Source organism: Drosophila innubila, assembly GCF_004354385.1.
Source record: "Drosophila innubila isolate TH190305 chromosome 2L unlocalized genomic scaffold, UK_Dinn_1.0 5_B_2L, whole genome shotgun sequence".
Lineage (NCBI taxonomy): Eukaryota > Metazoa > Arthropoda > Insecta > Diptera > Drosophilidae > Drosophila > Drosophila innubila.
The window spans coordinates 426,785-447,299 of NW_022995373.1; the positions used below are offsets into that span (position 1 = coordinate 426,785).

The 20,515-nt window shown below is 34.1% G+C and overlaps 2 protein-coding genes across 2 annotated transcripts; both read right to left on the reverse strand.

Annotated features, from left to right (window-relative positions):
- Positions 1 to 16,348: 16,348 nt before the first annotated feature.
- On the reverse strand, positions 16,349 to 16,878 carry LOC117782522. The gene is made up of 2 exons (XM_034619541.1): positions 16,672 to 16,878; positions 16,349 to 16,609 (listed from the first exon to the last, which is right to left on the reverse strand). The coding sequence occupies exons 1-2, from the start codon at positions 16,836 to 16,838 to the stop codon at positions 16,402 to 16,404; spliced, it is 375 nt and encodes a 124-aa protein (XP_034475432.1). The 5' UTR covers positions 16,839 to 16,878; the 3' UTR covers positions 16,349 to 16,401.
- Positions 16,879 to 17,151: 273 nt separating this feature from the next.
- On the reverse strand, positions 17,152 to 19,434 carry LOC117782519 (tenascin). Its single transcript, XM_034619537.1, has 3 exons — positions 19,033 to 19,434; positions 18,416 to 18,979; positions 17,152 to 17,769 (listed from the first exon to the last, which is right to left on the reverse strand). Exons 1-3 carry the CDS (start codon positions 19,323 to 19,325, stop codon positions 17,271 to 17,273), a joined length of 1,356 nt encoding a protein of 451 aa, XP_034475428.1. The 5' UTR covers positions 19,326 to 19,434; the 3' UTR covers positions 17,152 to 17,270.
- Positions 19,435 to 20,515: the final 1,081 nt, after the last annotated feature.

Genomic DNA, 20,515 nt, shown 5'->3' on the forward strand with positions numbered 1-20,515 from the left:
GTCCTATGACAGCTATATGATATAGTGCTCCGATTCGAGCTTTGAAGAGGATATATAAAGCCAAGTCATATGCTTATTGTATCAGTTTGCTTTAGATATCTCATAAAATAAAAAAGTTGTTCATACTAAAACTTGATTTTCGACCGATTGTTCCTATGGGCGCTTTATGATATAGTGCTACGATCCAAAAAAAAGAAATAATCTTGACCTGCCTGCAAGATAGAGGAATCTATATACCAAATTTGGAGTCACTAACTTTTAAATTGCTCTTATAATTTGGATATGAAATTTAGTTTTTCGATTTGTGGGCGATTAAGGGGGCGTGGCCGAATTTTGATCTGATGATCTGCTTGCGATATAGAGAAACCTACATACCAAGTTTGGTGTCTCTATCTATATAGTCTCTGAGATCTAGGCGCTCATACAGACGGACAGACAGACAGACAGACGGACATTGCTATATCGACTCGGCTGTTGATTCTGATCAAGAATATATATACTTTATAGGGTCTGCCACGCCTCCTTCTGCCTGTTACGCGCATATTCATTAAAACAAACCCAATAGACCCCTGTACTTTTTTTAAGTACGGGGTCTAAAAATTCCGTTTTGGACCGTGTTGGGCCTTAGTTTTTACCAGACGAGCTTGGGCCGTGTCGTGCCTCAAAAAGGAGGCTCATGCCCATCTTTAGTTACAGTTGTTAAGGGCCAGGCGCAGGAGATATAATTTTCTTCATTCGTTCCAAATAAAAGACTTAAAATAATTTGTTAGCTCTGTTGCGCCAACATCACCTCCATTCCGTGTATCTCGGTCATTCTGTTTTCTCACTAGGGCCCAAAAATACTTACTATTTTTGATGCTTTCTATTTGAGCTTCAATTCTTTTCTGAAACTGTTGCGGCTTCTCCAGACAAAGTTGCTTGGCTTGTATATGCCGTTTTGATGTTGATACGCCAGTTTCGCTTCTTGGGAGTTCATGCTTCTGAACTGGTTCAGTAGTCCGAGTACTACCTTCCTGGACAAGCGATCATTTTGAAGCACTACTTTTGCATCGTTGCCAATATTCGTAAATTTTTAAATTTATATATAATATAATTTATATATAATATTTATATATATATATATAAAGATATATAATTTTTAAAACCCAGCAATATTGAAAAGCTTATCTCCATAGGTGAGCGTCATTTTTTAATATTACTCGAAAATCACACAGCCGATCCTTTCACAAACTTATATAAATTTTAATTAAATAAGCTTCCAATAAGATATTAAACATTAAAATCTATGGTAGAGAATCGGCTAGGCATATTAACAAACCTGCCCGACGTGAATTGAGGGGTTTGCTTGAAATTATTATAATAAGGCTTTATTGAAAATTTAACAATATTTTAAGGACGGCACGAAGGGTGCGAATGGCGACTTGCAATATATACAGCAAATTTGGAAAAATTGCTATGACTGTCCGATCAGATCGAGTTGTATGACAAAATGACATACTAAAACTTATTCTAGTTCACCTGGGTCATGTAATACGGGGGTGTAAGTGGGAGGGGAAAGTTTCAATGATTGCAGCTAATGGGGCTGTTGGTGCCATTTGCTAAAATTTTTTATTTTTTACAAATTTAAATAAAAATTACGCGTCGATTGATACCTCGACCACCCAAATCCGATAGCTGGTTCCAAAAGATAAATAAATTTGAAATTTTTAGTGGACTTCTCAAAATGAAATGAAAAGTCAGTTTGTTTGTCTGTTTGCATCAAAGCGCTAAAAAGGGTTAGATGTAATGATTGGATTTGATTCCTTTTAGAAAATCTAGAAATGTTTGTTCTACGACTTTTTGAAAAAACCGTTAGTTTTGCGGGAAAACGCTAAATCCCGGTTAAATTGAAACCTCAATCGTTTCCAAACCATAGAATCTACAAATATGTTCTATATATCATTGGAAAGGTGTGTTTGAGGCGTTTTTTAAACTAAAGTTTTTTAGCTTTCATTTTGGCGATTTCTGACAAAACGGCTCTAACGGTTTTTATTAAATTTGAGTACGTTGTAGTACGTAAAATTTTGCGTTTTTTGGCCTATGAAACATTTTTTCGTTTTTGTTTTTTTATTACCTTGTATTTTTATTTAAAATTTTTATATTAAACTGAATTTTGTTCGTCACAAAATTGGATATCAGAAATTTTGGGGCTTGAAATTGCTTTCGTCACAAGACTTTTACCTCGTGTAGAGGTTTTTTTTGTGGGATTTTAAGTTATTTAAAAACATGTTTTCATTTGGAAAACAAATTAAATGTTGGCAGTTAAATAATACTTTTATAGATTGCAAATTTTTCATGTTTTTTTATCCACTAGGGAACTCCGCCCCCGGCCTGATTCGGTCGCGGTGAGCCAAGTTGAACACCGAAGTTTTTCTTTACGTATGCCAGCGATATGATATAGTGGGCCGATTTGAACAACATTTTTTTTTTAGGATGTATATGACATAGGCAGACACTTGTCGGTTTTCACATATCACCACCAAGTTTTATTTTTATCTTAATATTTACTTGATTTGCCTGAAATTAAAGGAAGCCTACATTTCAAATGTACGCCTAGCTTTTACCATCTCTGAGATCTTTTACACACAGGGAAATAATAAAAATAATTAAAATTATTTTCGTACTTGAAACTCAACTTTTCGAACTTGATTTCTCACTAAGAATGAAAATACTGAAGTTAAAGATTTCAATCTCAATTCAAGTGCGATATTTTAAGAACGAAATGTAAGTATTTTAGTATTTTTAATCTTAAAAAAACCTTAAACCCTTCTTGATTTGAGTACAGTTGAAACTTGATTCAATTCCTTTTAATTCTGAAACTGAGTAACAAATTATGTTCAAATTTGAATATAATACTTAATTTAAGTATTCTGCAAACTTGAGTCAAAATCGTGTACACTTAATTGATATGTACAGCGCCGTTGCGACGAAAAGTTGCTCCCGGGGCAAAGATTTTGTCGGCGCCCCGCCACCCCCTATAATTTTTTTTTAGCAACACATTTTTTAAGCAAATAAACAAAACAAAGATAATTCCTTCAGAATCATATTAAATTGACAACTCCAGTGTCAAAAATTTTTACTAAAATAAATTAAATGTTACTACAATAAAAATTTATAACATAATAATTAGCTAGTTAGCAGTTTGAACACTTTTATCTCCGAGACTATTCGAGTTAGAGGAACCAAATTGGGTGACAATACTCTTAGGATGTTGACCTATCGGAAGTTAATTTTAAAATTTGGCCAGGACCACGTCAGCCCTGGTTTTTTTTAGTTAAATCAAATATTTGAGACTTCTTTGACTTTTAAAGTGCTGAGTCGTTGCCATTTTATCCGCATATTGTCTGAATTTAACAATTCCATCCTGAATACATAATTTAAAAATACATGATAAAATTAAGAATTTTAAACTTTAATTTTATAATGGTTTGTTTTTTCTAAAATTGTAAAATTGATTTAAGGTCCCCCAAATTGAGGTAATTAATTGTTAGCTTTTATGAAAGAAAATCATAAATTACTTTACCCATATTTGGAGATATTCGATTGATTGACTGCTTAGTCTCTCTTGTCCAATTGATGATCGTAAGTGGTTCAAATTTATTTGAAGTTTGCTAAATAAACGATGTACTAATGCTGATGTGATGTGAAGGATGTGATGTGAATCGTTTAAAAATCGTTGTCAAATTCATTGTATGCTTTTCAAGTTCACTGTCCAATTTGGATTTAGTGTTAAATACCTGTTTATTAATTCAAATCATCAGAAACAATAAAAAGTGCCTCAAATCGCAATTTTAAAAAATGGAATTCGAAATGTAGCAGTTTCTGGTATGTTTTTGCTATCATCTGCAGCCACATATTAAAATTGTTTTCGCACTTTTCGTTTTCTGATTTATTTGTTTTCATGCTCAACCCCTCAAATTTTTTCTAAGTTCAAACTCATTTTGAAATTTTGGCGCCCCTAATATCTTAGCGCCCGGGGCGATTGCCCCCTACTTCTTATATGAAGTAGGTTTGTACTTTATTAAAGAGTTTTTATACTCATTTTCAGTATTTCGTACTTATATCAAGAATAAACTTTAAGTATTGAAAATACTTATTTCGAGTTCATTCTTACTTAATCTTAGTACGGTTTTTTTTTCTCTGTTTAGTTCATACGAACAGACGAACATAAGCAGATGGACTCGGCTGCTGATGCTGATAAAGAATATATATACTTTGGGGGCTCTGCCACGCCTTCTTCCCGCACAGCCCAGCACAGCTAGACCGCAAAGAAATATTAAGGAAATGTTGAGGAACATTCCCTGGTCATTGAGGAAACATCGATCCGTTTCTATGAAAATGATTGACGAATTTAACATTTTAACCAAACTTAGTCAGAACATATAAGACCATGGCAAATATATAATCCGTGAGTCTCGTAAAGTTACCTTCAGAAACAACTGAGTTATTTGTACCAAACTAGTTTAAGATTTTTTTGTACTTAAAATAGTTTTTTTTTTTTGAAGATTTAAAGGAAGTTAAAAATAAGAGAGTTTCGTGTCGAGCCTTAGAATTCTCAACTGGTTCCAGCGACGCAAATATGACGTTAAGCTTGGATCGCTTTTAAAATCAGCACCTATTTCGAAAGGTCCAACCAAAAATATACACCATTATTTAATAGTATTTAATTTTGATATTTTGCCTCATTTTAGTACACATACTAGTGAATGTTTTAAGATTAAAATTAAATAATTATGACAATGTTTTGTACTAGAAACAAGTACACATACATTGGGTTCAGACTTGAAATAAACCCAAAACGTACTTAAAGTATCCCCGAAAAATCTTATTTTAAGATTTCCGTACTTGCGAAAACCGAACTTGAAATAAGATTTTTGTTCTCAACTTTAGAAATTCCGAACTTAGACGGCTTGAGAGATCGTTTATACTTAAAAATGGCCATTTTAAGGGATGTTTTTTTTTTTTATGACATCCTTGTGGAGCAGCATGTCCTTTAGTATTAAAATTTTTCGTGTTTCTTGAGATATCTTAACCAATCGCACAGAATGTCAATTTTTTCTTGTCTCACACATTATGACCATATTTGGTTTAAATCGGATTACTATATCATATAGTTGCCACTGGAGGGATCGGTTCAAAATCAACCTTTCGTATGAAAACTTATGCTGTTTCTTAATAAATATATTATCTAATATCGCAGGTTGAGTATTATTTATTCCTACCAAATTTACTTCAGATCAATATAGCTGCCATAGGAACTATCGGTCGAAATTCAAGTTTTAGTATGAAAATTTTTTTTGTTTTTTGGAGTTTTCTCAATCAAACTTATAAATTTTGTATCTTTAATTGCCCATTGCATCCTAACCTTATTAATTACTTTTCCGTCTCATGGAGATACCATAAATTTTAATGAATCATAGCTAAAACGACGCGTAATTAATGCATTAATGTAAATAAAATGTAACAAATTTTTTTCGACTTTCCTCGAATTTTAAAGTAAAAAAAAACTAAAAAAAAAGCTTTACAGATTTCATCATTTCCTTAATTTAAAAATTGATGTCTTCTAAACTACTGGTTTAAATCTTAAACTTTGTATTAATGAATTATAGATATATTCAAAAGCTTTCAAAAAAAGTAAAGCTTTTGAAAATCGTATTTGGTGTTCCCCAGTAATGATGACAAATGTGGGCGTACCTCTAAAAAAAACTACGAAATAAATAAACAGATTTTTAAAAATTTTTAAAAATAAATCTCACCATGAAAAAAAAAATGTTTTTCGTCATATGGGACCCCAGATCTATTCAAAAAAGTGTTTTTAGTTCTTGTAATTTTTTGGGTGTTGCCTAGTGTTATTATCAGTTATCGTACGATTTAAAAAAGTCTTAGTACAACATGTTGTTGGAAATTTCTTGCTAAATTTAAGAAGAAGTAACAAATTTATAAAATACTAGAGGGCTCCGCCCTCTGCTCCCTTCACTCGCCAACCCCCTGCTCGCAAAATTAAAATGTGAAAAAGAAGTGCACGTTTAATATTTTCCTTGAATAAAATTATTATACGCTAAAATAAATAACTGTTCTATTTCAATAATTCGGACACTTGTTAATAAGGACAACCTGAAATTTTGATCACTCAATTTTTATCTATAATAACATATTTTGTAACCCGGGAACCTTAAAAATTTTTTTGATTTTGAAATCCGATCATATTAACGTGTTTGTATGTAAGAAAATAATAAAAGTAACAAAAATATGAGCAAGAGAAGTCATTTCAGCTGCAGTTTCTGTCATTTAAGAGCAAAGGGTCGTTTCTAACATTGGGTTTATTCGGCACGTTTTTTTAACAGTCTATTAGTATTCTTTACTTCTGATAGATCAGAAATTAGTTCCTTCTAAATGACATGTAACCTTCTTATACAAATCAGACTACTACGAATTTCACCGTTCGAACGAAGCAATTATTATCAGTTATCAGTTATTTGAAAAAGATTTGAAATTTTTAGTCTTTGGAAATTTCAAGCTGAATGCAATAAGTAGCAACAAATTTATATATTATAACATTTTTAGTAAAAGAAACCAATAATTGTATCTGGCAGAAAAGTTCGATAATTGGAGTGCAAAAGCAAATCTGTGAGTTTGGCTAAGAAATTTAAAAAATTAAAAAGTTTTTCATATTAATGGTTAATTTAAAACCGTCGTTCATATGGCAACTATATTATATAGTCATCCATTTAGACCAAGTTTAAACAGGGTGTAACTATTAGTAAAACAGACATGTTCTGTGAGTTTGGTTGAGATAGCTAGTAAAACAAAAATTATTTTCATACTAAAAGTTAGTTTCCATCCAATTGTTCTAATGGCAGCTATGTGATATAGTTACGCGATGTTTACCAAAGTTGGTCAGGGTGTAATAGGCAGTCTCAAATACACAATCTGTGAGTTTGGTTGATATGTCTTAACTCGAATCTGAGCAACTATTTTTCGAGTGTCTTCATAAAACGTTCAGGACTAATAAATTTAAGACATTCTTTTTGTTCGTCCTTGTCAGGATAACCGACAGGACCATTTTTTCTGCAGTTACCATATGGTACACAGAGGAGACAACTTAAGTATTTCGTACTTAAAACGCCACTTTCGAACTTGATTTCTCTCTAAGAATGAAAATACTGAAGTTAAAGATTTCAATCTCAATTCAAGTACGATATTTTAAGAACGAAATTTTAGTATTTTAGTATTTTAAAACTTAAAATAACATTAAATCGTACTTGATTTGAGTACAGTTCAATCTTGATTCAAGTTAGGGTTGTTGATAATATATCAAAAAATCAATATATCGATTTTTTTTTTTCAAAACTGATATATTCATGTCGTTGTATTTTTTTGTCCAAATATCGAAAATGCATTATTTTTTTGGGATATTTTATGATATTTTTGTGTTTGTCACTCTGAAGTCTGGGTAGCGAGCGAAAACGACCCCGAAAATAGTGAGCTGAAGTTATATCTCAGCTAGCTGGATGCTTCATCATGATGCTTCTCATCAGCTCTGGCAGCTCAGTGCCTCAGTGAAATCAAAGTATTGGAACTAAAAGTTCGTTCTTTTTTATACCCGTTACTTAAAAAATAAGTAAAAGGGTATATTGTGTTCGTTGGAATGTATGTAACAGGGAGAAGGAGGCATCTCCGACACTATAAAGTATATATATTCTTGATCAGCATCAATAGCCGAGTCGATATAGCCATGTGTGTCTGTCCGTCTGTTCGTCCGTCCGTCCGTATGAACAAAAGGATCTCAGAGACTATAAGAGATAGAGATACCAAACTTTCACTCACAGACTTCTATATACCCCACGCAGATCAAGTTTGTTTCAAATTGAAGCTACGTCCCCCTCCGCCCCCGCAAATAGCGAAAAACCTTTCGCTCGTCTGTTTAAACAAAGGGATCTCAGAGACTATAAGAGATAGCGTAACCAAATTTGACACACAGATTTCTATATACCTTACGCAGATCAAGTTTGTTTCAAGATTAAGCCACGCCCCCCTCCGCCCCCGAAAATCGCGAAAAACCACCACACCCACAGTTTTTATGATAATACTTTTTTTGTGAAAATAAACGTTATCTATTAGTATTATCTATTATCCCACTGAATTGCATTAAGATCGGACAAGTAGAATGGCAGTTATGGCGATTTAATGTTTTCAAAGTAATTTCTTTTAACAAAAGGATCTCAGAGTCTAAAAGAGATGGAATAACCAAATTTGGCTCGCAGATTTCTCTACACACCACGCAGGTCAAGTTTGTCTTACATTTTTATCACGCCTCCCTCCGCCCTCGCAAATCGCGAAAAACCACCACACTCACAGTATTTAAGATAATACGATTTTGTGGGTATTAGAGTGGCAAGTTGCTATTATCTATTATCCTATAAAATCGCAGCAAGATCGGACAAGTAGAACAGCAGTATTAACGTGCCGAAGCTCTTGACGACGCAAATATGACATTCGGCTTGAATCGCTACTCGACTCAACCCAAATGGTACCGATGAATCTTCAATGATGATGGAACTGGCATCTATCGATTCGTATTGAGCATACTCCTTGCATTTATGCAAGTGTGGTATGTTGTTGAGCGTGTCAAGTCACCGGTTACCATATAGAGAGGTCGCTAACCAAGGGGATTGACATTTAGAAAAATTATAAACATGAAGAAGTTGCTAATTTAAAATAACAAAAATTAATAATAACAAAATCCTTTTTTCCTTAAAAAAAAATTCTTAAAAAAATACTTTTATACATATTTAAGTTAAGTAACGGGTATCCTATAGTCGGGATCTCGACTATAACCTTTCCCACTTGTTAATATTATTTAATTAAATTCGCTTTGTTATATAACATATTACATCGAATATAAAAAAATGTATTATAGTATCTCATTACACACTATTATCGAAGTAATAACAGACCATGTTTATACAGTGCATTCAGTTACTTTAGTTGAAAGCGAGCTACCTTAAACCGCCTTTGAAAAAACTTTTTTAGTGCGATTTAACGTTAACAGGGATTCAGCGAAGATCGCTTTTTAAACCTGTCGATAATTTTTTACGCCGCTTTATATATACGTATAAACACATCGCTTTAAAAATGTACTACCAGACCGTATGGTTGTATATACAGCTACTAAGTTCCATTGGAAATGCAACGATATGCTAAATATTTAATTAATACACAATAATAACATAATAAAGTTGCACGTATAAATGTGTTGTGTTGTAAGAACTTACGGTTTAAGTTAAAATCAGGTTTAGCTGCTCTAAAAACATGGTAATATACTAAAATTAAAGTTATAAGCAATGTATCTTATTACATACAAAAATCAAAGAAATAAACAATGTTATGAATTCTTAGTATATATAATCTACCCACAAAAAAACCTAAACAACAACAATTTTAAATAAAAATATAAATTAATAAAAACAAAGCGAAAATTGGCATTGTGCACTGTGAGCAAAAAGGTTAAGCTTCTTTGTAAATAAAAACAAGTGGCAAAGGTTATAGTCGAGATCCCGACTATAGGATACCCGTTACTTAACTTAAATATGTATACAAGTATTTTTTTAAGAATTTTTTTTTAAGGAAAAAAGGATTTTGTTATTATTAATTTTTGTTATTTTAAATTAGCAACTTCTTCATGTTTATAATTTTTCTAAATGTCAATCCCCTTGTTTGGCGAACTCTCTATATGGTAACCGGTGACTTGACACGCTCAACAACATACCACACTTGCATAAATGCAAGGAGTATGCTCAATACGAATCGATAGATGCCAGTTCCATCATCATTGAAGATTCATCGGTACCATTTGGGTTGAGTCGAGTAGCGATTCAAGCCGAATGTCATATTTGCGTCGTCAAGAGCTTCGGCACGTTAATACTGCTGTTCTACTTGTCCGATCTTGCTGCGATTTTATAGGATAATAGATAATAGCAACTTGCCACTCTAATACCCACAAAATCGTATTATCTTAAATACTGTGAGTGTGGTGGTTTTTCGCGATTTGCGAGGGCGTAGGGAGGCGTGATAAAAATGTAAGACAAACTTGACCTGCGTGGTGTGTAGAGAAATCTGCGACCCAAATTTGGTTATTCTATCTCTTTTAGACTCTGAGATCCTTTTGTTAAAAGAAATTACTTTGAAAACATTAAATCGCCATAACTGCCATTCTACTTGTCCGATCTTAATGCAATTCAGTGGGATAATAAATAATATTAATAGATAACGTTTATTTTCACAAAAAAAGTATTATCATAAAAACTGTGGGTGTGGTGGTTTTTCGCGATTTTCGGGGGCGGAGGGGGGCGTGGCTTAATCTTGAAACAAACTTGATCTGCGTAAGGTATATAGAAATCTGTGTGTCAAATTTGGTTACGCTATCTCTTATAGTCTCTGAGATCCCTTTGTTTAAACAGACGAGCGAAAGGTTTTTCGCTATTTGCGGGGGCGGAGGGGGACGTAGCTTCAATTTGAAACAAACTTGATCTGCGTGGGGTATATAGAAGTCTGTGAGTGAAAGTTTGGTATCTCTATCTCTTATAGTCTCTGAGATCCTTTTGTTCATACGGACGGACGGACGAACAGACGGACAGACACACATGGCTATATCGACTCGGCTATTGATGCTGATCAAGTATATATTCTTTACACTTTATAGTGTCGGAGATGCCTCCTTCTCCCTGGTTCATACATTCCAACGAACACAATATACGCTTTTACTTATTTTTTAAGTAACGGGTATAATTACTTTTTGCGCAGTGCCGAATGCCAAGATTCGCTTTTTTATTAATATATATTTTTATTTAAAATTTTTAGATTGAACTGAATTTTGTTCGTCACAAAAATGGATATCAGAAATTTTGGGGCTAGAAATTGCAATTGCAATTGCAATTGCTTTTGCTTTTGACATTGTAAATTTATCAGCAGGCAAATAGTAAAATATATAAATTTAGTTGTTGAACGTATTTCATATTTAAAAAAAAAATTTTCTTTAATTATAAAGAAAACCTAGGGGGCTCCGCCCCCTGCTCGCTTTGCTCTCGTTGCTACAGCCGAGCATACTCTACTGTCGGAAACTTCGTTCTTACTTTGAAAATTCATACTAAGACTTGGATTTCGCCCGATCAGTCCTATGACAGCTATATGATATAGCTGTTCGATTAGAACCAACTTTGGTCAGGATATATAAGTCTAACTTAAATGCTAATTCTATTAGTTTGGCTACAATATTTCATTAAACAAAAAAGTTTTTCATACTAAGACTTAATTTATTACCGATCGGTCCTATGACAGCTATATGATATAGTGGTCCGATTTGAACCAACTTTGGTCAGGATATATAAAACCAAGTAAAATGCATATTGTATAAGTTTGGCTAAGACTTCTCATAAAACATAGAAGTTCTTCACAATAGAACTTGATTTTCGCCCGATTGGTCCTATGACCGCTATATGGTATAGTGGTACGATAAGAACGAACTTCGCTCAGGATTTTTAAAACTAACCTAAATGCATATGCTATCAATTTGGTTAAAAAATCTCACTAAACAAAAAATTTTTTCATACTAAAGCCAAAGTTTGACCCGATCGGTTCTATGACAGCTATATGATATAGTGGTCCGATTTGACCGAACTTTGGTCAGGATATATAAAACTAAGTTAAATGCATATTGTATCAGTTTGGTTGAGATATCTCATAAAACCAAAAAGTTTTTCGTACTAAAACGTGACTTTCGACCGATAGAAAAATGTATTTATTAACTTAACAGGTAATAACTTCCAAGCCCCTCGACCAAAATGTATGTTTCATTTACCAAAAAACGCGAAATTGTACGTTTTACAACATAATAAAATTTAACAGAAATCGTTAGAGCCGTTTTGTCAGAAATCGCCAAAATGTAAGCTAAAAAACTTTATTTCACCTGTAAAATGTTACTTGAGTACTTTAGAAAAAAAGTTTAAAGGTACGCCTAAAAGCCCTAAAACACACCTTTCCAAAGATATATAGAACATATCTGTAGCTTCAATGGTTTGGAAACTGTCCAATTTTAGCGGGATTTAGCGTTTTCCCGCTAAACTAGCGGTTTTTTCAAAAAGTCGTAGAACAAACATTTCTAGATTTTCGATAAGGAATAAATCCCGATCATTACACCTAAGCTTCTTTAGCGCTATCGGTTTTGGGACCTTTATTATTTTCTGTCTATGTTAAAGACCTTCCAAATGTTCTGTCTAACTGTGAAGTCCACTTTTATGCCGATGACGTTCAAATGTATATTCGTCGTACATTAGATCAAATAAATGAATGTATTAATATTTATATTAATAATATGGATCTAGAGAAAGATGCACAATGGGCAAAGGATAATGGCTGGGGAATAAGCCCTTTGTCTTCCTTGGGTTTATTCCCCAGCTATTATCCTTTGCCCATTGTTAATCTCTCTCAAGATCCATATTGTATACATTAATACATTCATTTATTAATTTGTTTAATCAGAATAATTTCTGCCAATCCAGATCAAACTGCTAAATGCAAAATTGTACCTGATACCTACTTTATTTTATGGTGTCGAAATATTTGCTCTCTGCAAAGCAAACGACATGAGCAAGCCAAATATTGCATTTATTGCAATCGCAAGATATGCTTTTAATGGTAGACTGTTTGAACACATCTCTGTTTATCCCAACAAAATTAAGCTCTAAATTGTAGACAGATTTTAGAGCACTGATTTTAATGCACAGGATAATTGTAACAAAGGAGCCTGCATATCTGTTAAAAAAAAATTAAATTTGCTAGCAAGCTGTGAAAGTCTCTTTTTCCTGTACACTGCTCGTTTGAGTAATGGTCTGCCTCACGCATTGAAAATAATAAGGAGTTCAACGCAATTTAGTAATAAGTTCAAATGATATTTACGGATATTAGATTAAACTGAAAAATGATGTGATAATTAAATCAAAATAACTTTAATTAATTTAATTTTATTAATAATATTATTAAATTAATAACTTTAATTAATTTAATTTTATTAAAAATAAATAATTTCACCATTACTAGCATTTTCAATAACGAGGTTTCAACTACCTCCTATCAACCGTGTATTCAATTCACTTGGCATATTGATCTCATTGATTCGCGAAAGAGCATCAGCAACAGTTTTGTCTTTCCAATTTTTAGCCCCAAAATTTATAATATCCAATTTTATGACGAACAAAATAAAGTTAAATATAAACATTTTAAATAAAAACCCGTGGGAAAAGCTATAGTCGAGATCCCGACAGTAAGATACTTAATTTAAATATATATAAAAGTAGTGTAAAAAAAAATTTTTTTTTAATTTTTTTTTTGAAAATTAACTATAATTATTATAATTTATTATTATAGGCCCTGAATCCCCATTGGGGCATGGCTTGTTGCTTAATTTGCCTCGTCCTCCTAATTATGAGAATCGAAAGGGAAGGTTTTTATAAAAATTTGAAAATTAGTATAAACTGATTTTGGTTATCAACTGCTTCATGTTCACAATTGTTTCAACATCCTCAGATTGTGAACTGCTTTTTATTAGCAACTGCTTCAGGTTTAATTCAAGTAGCAACTCAATTCAAACTTTTATGGTTTACAAAATATGGTATGAGATAAATTAGGCAAAAACAAAAATTATGCCTTTTGTTGGTTTACTGTCGATATGACATCTTCAGCAAGCAACACAACACTTGAATAAATGCGAGGAACATGATTTCAAGAGATGTTAATTTTCCAACCTCAGTACCGTTTCTGCTAGTTGACCAACAATTTAAACTTAATGCCATCTTTGCGTGACTAGAACTAGTTGAGAATTTTAAGGCGAAAGAATGATAAAAAGGTTTGAATGCCATATTGTGTTGCTGTTGTGACTTAGTTGAAACATAATACATAAGATTTTAGGCCAACTTTTAAATCTCTTTGACTACCGACCCCTCTACTGAGTAACAGGCCATATGATACAACCAACAACACACACATACGAATTGGGTTGCATCGATTGGCGATTCAAGCCGAATGTCATATTTGCGTCCTCAGAACCACTTGAGAATTATTTGATGCATTTTTGTTGAGTCTAATAATATTAAAACTATTGCATACTCTAAGGAGCTTACTTTGCTTCAAGAACTTTGCACGTTAATACTGATGTTCTACTTGTCCGATCTTGCTGCAATTTTATAGAATAATAGATAATAGCAACTTGCAACTCTAATACCCACAAAGAACTTATTATCTTAAAAACTCTGGGTGTGGTGGTTTTTCGCGATTTGCGTGACAAAAATTTATAACAAACTTGACTTGAAAAACTTTTTGTTTTATAAGATATTGTAAACAAACTGACAGAGCATGCTTTTAAGTTTGTTTTATACATCCTAACCAGTTCAAATTGGTTTACTTTAACATATAGCTGCCATTCAAACAAGTAGTCGAAAATGTAATGCAGTACTCTGCAAGTGAGTAGAATATTTTTCAATTTTTTACAGTCTTAGCTTTTTACATAGTAAGTACGGGGTCTCCGACAGTCGAGTATACTCGACTGTTGCACCGGCCGACTAGTTCTATGCTAATTTTAGCGATTTATATTTCTTCGTCTTACTTACGCATTTGATAGGTAATAAATTAATCTTAATAAGAATTTCGATGCAAATCGATAAAAGAAACGCGGAAATGATATTAACAGCGAATTATTACAGAAAAAATTCTATCAATCCATACGAAAAGAAACTGTGAAATCGTGACTTTTCGGGCCTACCGGGCCTCGGGCTTTTTGCTGCGGCCTGAACCCGAACGAAAAAAGGCCCGTTTACGATTTTCAGGCCTGAAGCCCGTGAATTTATTGAAGAGGCCCGCGGGACACGATGCCCGAAAAGGCCCGTGCCCATCTCTAGGCTGGAATATGCTATCGTCAGTAGACTTTTACCTCGTGTAGAGGTTTTTTTTTGTGTGATCTCAGAAATTTTTGAAATAGCTTTTGCTTTAGACATTGTAACTTTATCATTAATGCAGGCAGATAGAAAAATATGTAAGTTTTTTGTTTAATTTATTTCATATTTAAAAAAAAAACGTCAAAAAACAAATCTAAACGGTCTGATAGCACTGGATATTTCAGCAACGCAAAACATAACAAAAATGTCTGGCAGCACGTGATATTTCAGCAACGCAAAACAAAACAAAACTGTCTGGCAGTACTGGATTACTTCTGAACCCCTTAACCAAATGTTATGTTCCATATACAAAAAAACGGGAATTTGCAATTTAACAAAAATCGTTAGAGCCGTTATGTCACCTGTAAAACATTACCTGAGTACTTTAGATAAAAAGTTTAAAGGTACGCCGAAAAGTCCTCAAAAGTACCTTTCCAACGGTTTGGCTTTAAACTAGCTAAACAAGCGGTTTTTTTAAAAAGTCGTTCAACAAACATTACTAGATTTTCGAAAAGAAATAAATCCCCATCATTACATCTAAGGTTATTTAGCGCTTTGAAGCAAACAGACAAACAAACAAACAAGCAGACAAACAAAAAAAACTGACTTCATTTCATTTTGAGAAGTCCACTTAAATTTTCAAATTGTATTATCTTTTGAAATATCAATCAAACGTATTTTTGGTAAAAGTTTTTAAAAAATAGAAATTATTTAATCATTTGAATTTTGACCCTGATACTTACACCCCCGTATCTCATGACCCAGGTGAGTTAGAAAAAGTTTTGGTATGCCATTTTGTAAGTTAGGACTAAACCTTTTGATCGGTACATAACTCGATCTGATCGGACAGTCGTAGCAAATTTTCCAAATTAGCTGTATATATTGCTAATCGCCTTTCGCACCCTTCGTGCTGCTTTCGTCACTAGCGCGCACTGTCGTCTGCAGTAATTGCATTTATTTAAATCTAAGTATATATAAAATATTACTTATCGACAGAATATTCATTTTTTATTTACACAAATTGCAGAATTTGCCATTGCTGGATAATCTGACTCCCATTGCAACTGTTTACCTGTTCCAAATTAAATGCTAACATACGATTGCTTATGTATTTTCGTATGAGTGTATTTTTGGAGATATTTTTTCTGTTGATTTTACGCTATGTCTGACATTGTTACTTCTCTTTTTTTTATCAACTCCTTTTATAACTCGGTACGTCGGGTTTTTTTTTTTGAGGCGATTTTCTATTTCGATATTCAACTTGATCTTAAATGTGGATGTACTATATGTACCTAGTGTTATTGCTCAAATTGACAGCGAAGGCATATATTTCGGTAATTTTTATTGTATTCAGCGCGGACACTATTCAAAACAAACTTTATTCATCGTATTTACGACAACGTGACTCCATTCTATAATATCCGGGGGCACACTCACAGACTCCAGGCTCCAGACATATGCCATTTGTGCAATCCTCCTGACAGATAGGCTCACATTTCAGCAGCTTAGAACTGCCGCGATTCAGGTAACCATCGCAGCAATAGGAGATCTCACGTTGTCTCAACTCTGGATTCAAGGTTTCAGCTCTGCAAATGTGTTCTTTTGAGATTAATGCTCTTATGTAGATTGTTCAGCAAAATATTTGTACATTTGATTTTTGTAGCAAATGCCCGAACCGCGAGAAGCGATCGCCTCTCTTTGCCAGTCTTCAGATTCTGTGTGGGATTTCTTCCAGAACTGGCCATGTGTGGGCATAGGTAGATCCAATGTTAAACAGATAATCAACAGACCAATTACTTTGCATTTCCAGATCATCTCTCTTTTTTTTTGTCTCACGGACAGTCCTTTACTATCTCTTGGGAAATTACCGTGAATTTGTCGCGATCGCAGAATAAACTGAGCTGCAGTCGTTTTAGACGCTGCTTTTATAGAAAATAAACTGAACTGAAATAATTATATTTGGGCAGTGGTGCCATTTACAGGGGTTCTCATATAAATGTGAAATTATAAAATTATTACTGGGAACTGACAATTACTATGGGGCCAGGGTAAAGCTGAGTAAGCCCCCTGACAGCTACGCCACTAGCTTACTGATAACAGCCGCAATAAATATATGTACTCATTTCAATTTCAAGACAACGTTTTCTATTGTGCTTGACATCGAAAATATAAATATAGAATAATAGTTTAAGCAAATTGATATAAGTATGTATATGTATATATATTGAATTCATTCTTATCGTCAAGTCACAACCACCACATTGAAGAGTGGAACTCGTTGAAGTGCTCAAAGTACTTTCCCAGCAGCAGACCGAACTCGTGTATCAATGAGGCGTTCACCCGAGGCGGATCCATGGACGCATATGTGGTAACCGTATCCGGTGACATGCACTTGTCAATAAATCGTGTCTTGCCCACCAGACAGCGACAATGTCCCTCAGCATTACAATAGCCATTCTCGCAACGCTGATAGCTACTTTCTGGACCCGAGACCACAGCACAGCCACATACATTAGGTGCTATGCATCTGCCATAGAATCCACAGCCACGATCGCACACCGCGTCGCAACGCTGTCGATTCCTCACGTATCCATTAAAGCACCGACAATTTCCGGGTGAGATACAAACACCATTATCGCAGTCATCACCACAATCCGGCAGACAGCTGGTGGTATTGTGATCGTAACGATATCCATTTTGGCACACGCACGTGGTACGATTCGCACAAAAGCCATTGTCACAGCGCCTATTTGAAATGGAGAAATGTTGTGTATAATAGCAATAAAATAAAGCGAACGTATCGAGAGAGAATATATTGAATTTTCTATTTGTAAGTAATTGGAAAGGTAAAACACACTTTTCTTCTTTAAATATAAATGAAATCTCTGACGTTAATATAAATATTGATTTCGAAACTTCGTTCAGTTTATTAGAGTATCAGAAAATACCAGTTATTTTTTTGTTAAGCTCAAAGCATTTGGGACCTTTGCTAGATTCTCAATAACGAAATGTGTTTTAATAAATATTTTTAGAGTTAACTTATTATACTTTAATACCAAATTCCTTACAACGGTATTTCTAATACTTCTAATCCCTAATACTTCGAGAATCTATCTTGATGAAGCTTGGTACAGATAACGCATTAATCGGGTCCGGAAGTGCAGAATCACTATCTCATATAGCTGTCATTGAATAGATAGGTTGAAAATGTATACAAATTTAACAGAATTTGTGCAAAATTAAATATTTGATAAAACTGTCGTCGAAAAAATCATTCAAATATTAAATATAGGGCTCGGCAGAGAATGGAAATCCTCGACCTGCCGAAGAAGTCTTCTATTTCTTGTTTCAAATAATCCTATTTTGGTCCTATAAATATATTAAACACTTACAGATAGCAAATACTTTCACAGGAAGTGCCATTGGCGCGTTTTTGAAAATTGGGAAAGCACTCGCACTGATTGGGAGCCACACAGTGTCCGTAGCCACAGTCGGGAATGCACATGGGCTGGCAACCCAAGGCATTGGATTCACGCAATCCTTTTGCATAGCCCTCGGCACAGACACATTTTCCTGGCTCTATACAGATCTCGTTATGTCCACAGGTGGCATTGCATTGCGGCTGACAGAAGCGTCGAGAGCCGTCTAGCTCATAGCCTTTGTCGCATCTGCAGGTGCCATTTAAATAGCACTGACCATGAGGGCAACCCAATGGGCAGATAGGCACACAGTTGTTGCGATAGTTGAGCACAAAATCATCAAAGCATTTGCAGTGACCACCAGGCAAACAGAAGCCATTCTCCTGACAACGCTCTCCACAATCCGGAACACATCTACTCCAGTCGTACTCATAACGACGCCAGCCCTTGCAACAGACCTCAATGACATTGAAGGATGGATTTACGGTACTGTTGCCCACGATTTTCACCTCCTTGTCGTACTGAAAGAACACCGCACTATGGAGAAGATTAAGTATGGATATTGGGTTCAACTTTATCGTTACACTTACGGCACTTCCCGGAAACATTTCGACGGATTAATACCTCGTTGTGGCAGGGACAGGCCCTGTGGTATGATATAGGGCTTGCGAGTGGATGTGGTCGATGAATATCGTCGCTGCTGACTCTGTTGCTCCCGCTGTTGCTGCAACAACAGTTGTTGTTGGTGCAGACGTAGCTGATCATCCAGCAGTTGTTGCTGCAACTGCTGTTCGTGCAACTGAAGCTCCAGGCCGTGCATCAAGCAAAGGAACATCAATAGTAGACAACCCTGAATGGCCAGAGTCTGCAATAGCTTAGACATGGTCAATGATACATTCACGTTTCCTGGATTATAATTTCGCCTCTGGATTTCAGTACAGCTCTCGATTGTTGCCGCACTGAAGCGTTCAACTCGCAGTTGTTTACTGTTGTTCCGGCTGCGGCCAAGTTGGAGAAACGGGTCAACGCCTAATCGCTGCTGGTAGGGAACCAGCGATAAGAGGACTGGCTTTTAATAAAAATTATTATTAGCAAGAGACTGGGTGCCTCACAATTAAGAATACTTTAGCATCAACATACAGCCAAAGAGAGTCAGAGAGACTAAGTGAGCGAAAAAAAGAGAGAGCGAGATCGAGAGAGAGAGAGAGAGAGATATGTAACAAGCATTTGGAAACTTAAATACATTGTTTGTGATTGCGCTAAGCATATAAAACAGCATCAAGACGTCTAAATGCGAGAATTTGGAAATATTATATACAATTTGCATTTGATTTGGTTTCTTATTCTCTGCAGTTAATAATGAATATATGAAACAAATTTCTAAAGTATAAAGACATCAATATTAATAAATACCAATGTTTTGTTTTTTTACTACGCAGAAAGTACTTTCAGTACTGTACTAAAGTATTTTTCTGCAGCCTAGCTTCTGTTAATTAAATATTATGTTAAGAGGCACAATTGAAATATTTTACAGTTATCTACAATGTTCGTTATATTCATTTTATCAAAGAAAGTGAAAATTTTCTTCATAACACTTTATATATTATCAGTGATAGTGAAATTTCATTTCATAACTAACATATTATGCATATCTAATTATAGGAAAATTAATTTTATTTATATTTTCAATGCAGTAAATAATAAAATGTGAATCAAATTTTAAAAAATCGGAAGACGTTAATAGTGATAAATACCAATGTTTTGTTTTTTTGTGCCTTACAAAAGTATTTTTCTGTTAAATAAATATTATGTTAACAGGTACAAGTCTAAATATTTCACAGAAGACAACAATCTTCATAAATATATATATATATATTAATTTATAGGAAATTTGAATATTTTATATATTTAATATCAATAAATTAATTTTTTATAATGCAAAGGAGAATGCTCAAGGGCGTAGGCAGTTTTGAGCGAAGGGGGGCTTCTAAAAATATTTTTTTTATGATATCTCCACAAACCATGCACAATTTGTGGCCCACAAACCTCTAGAGATTTTTAAAATAATTAATT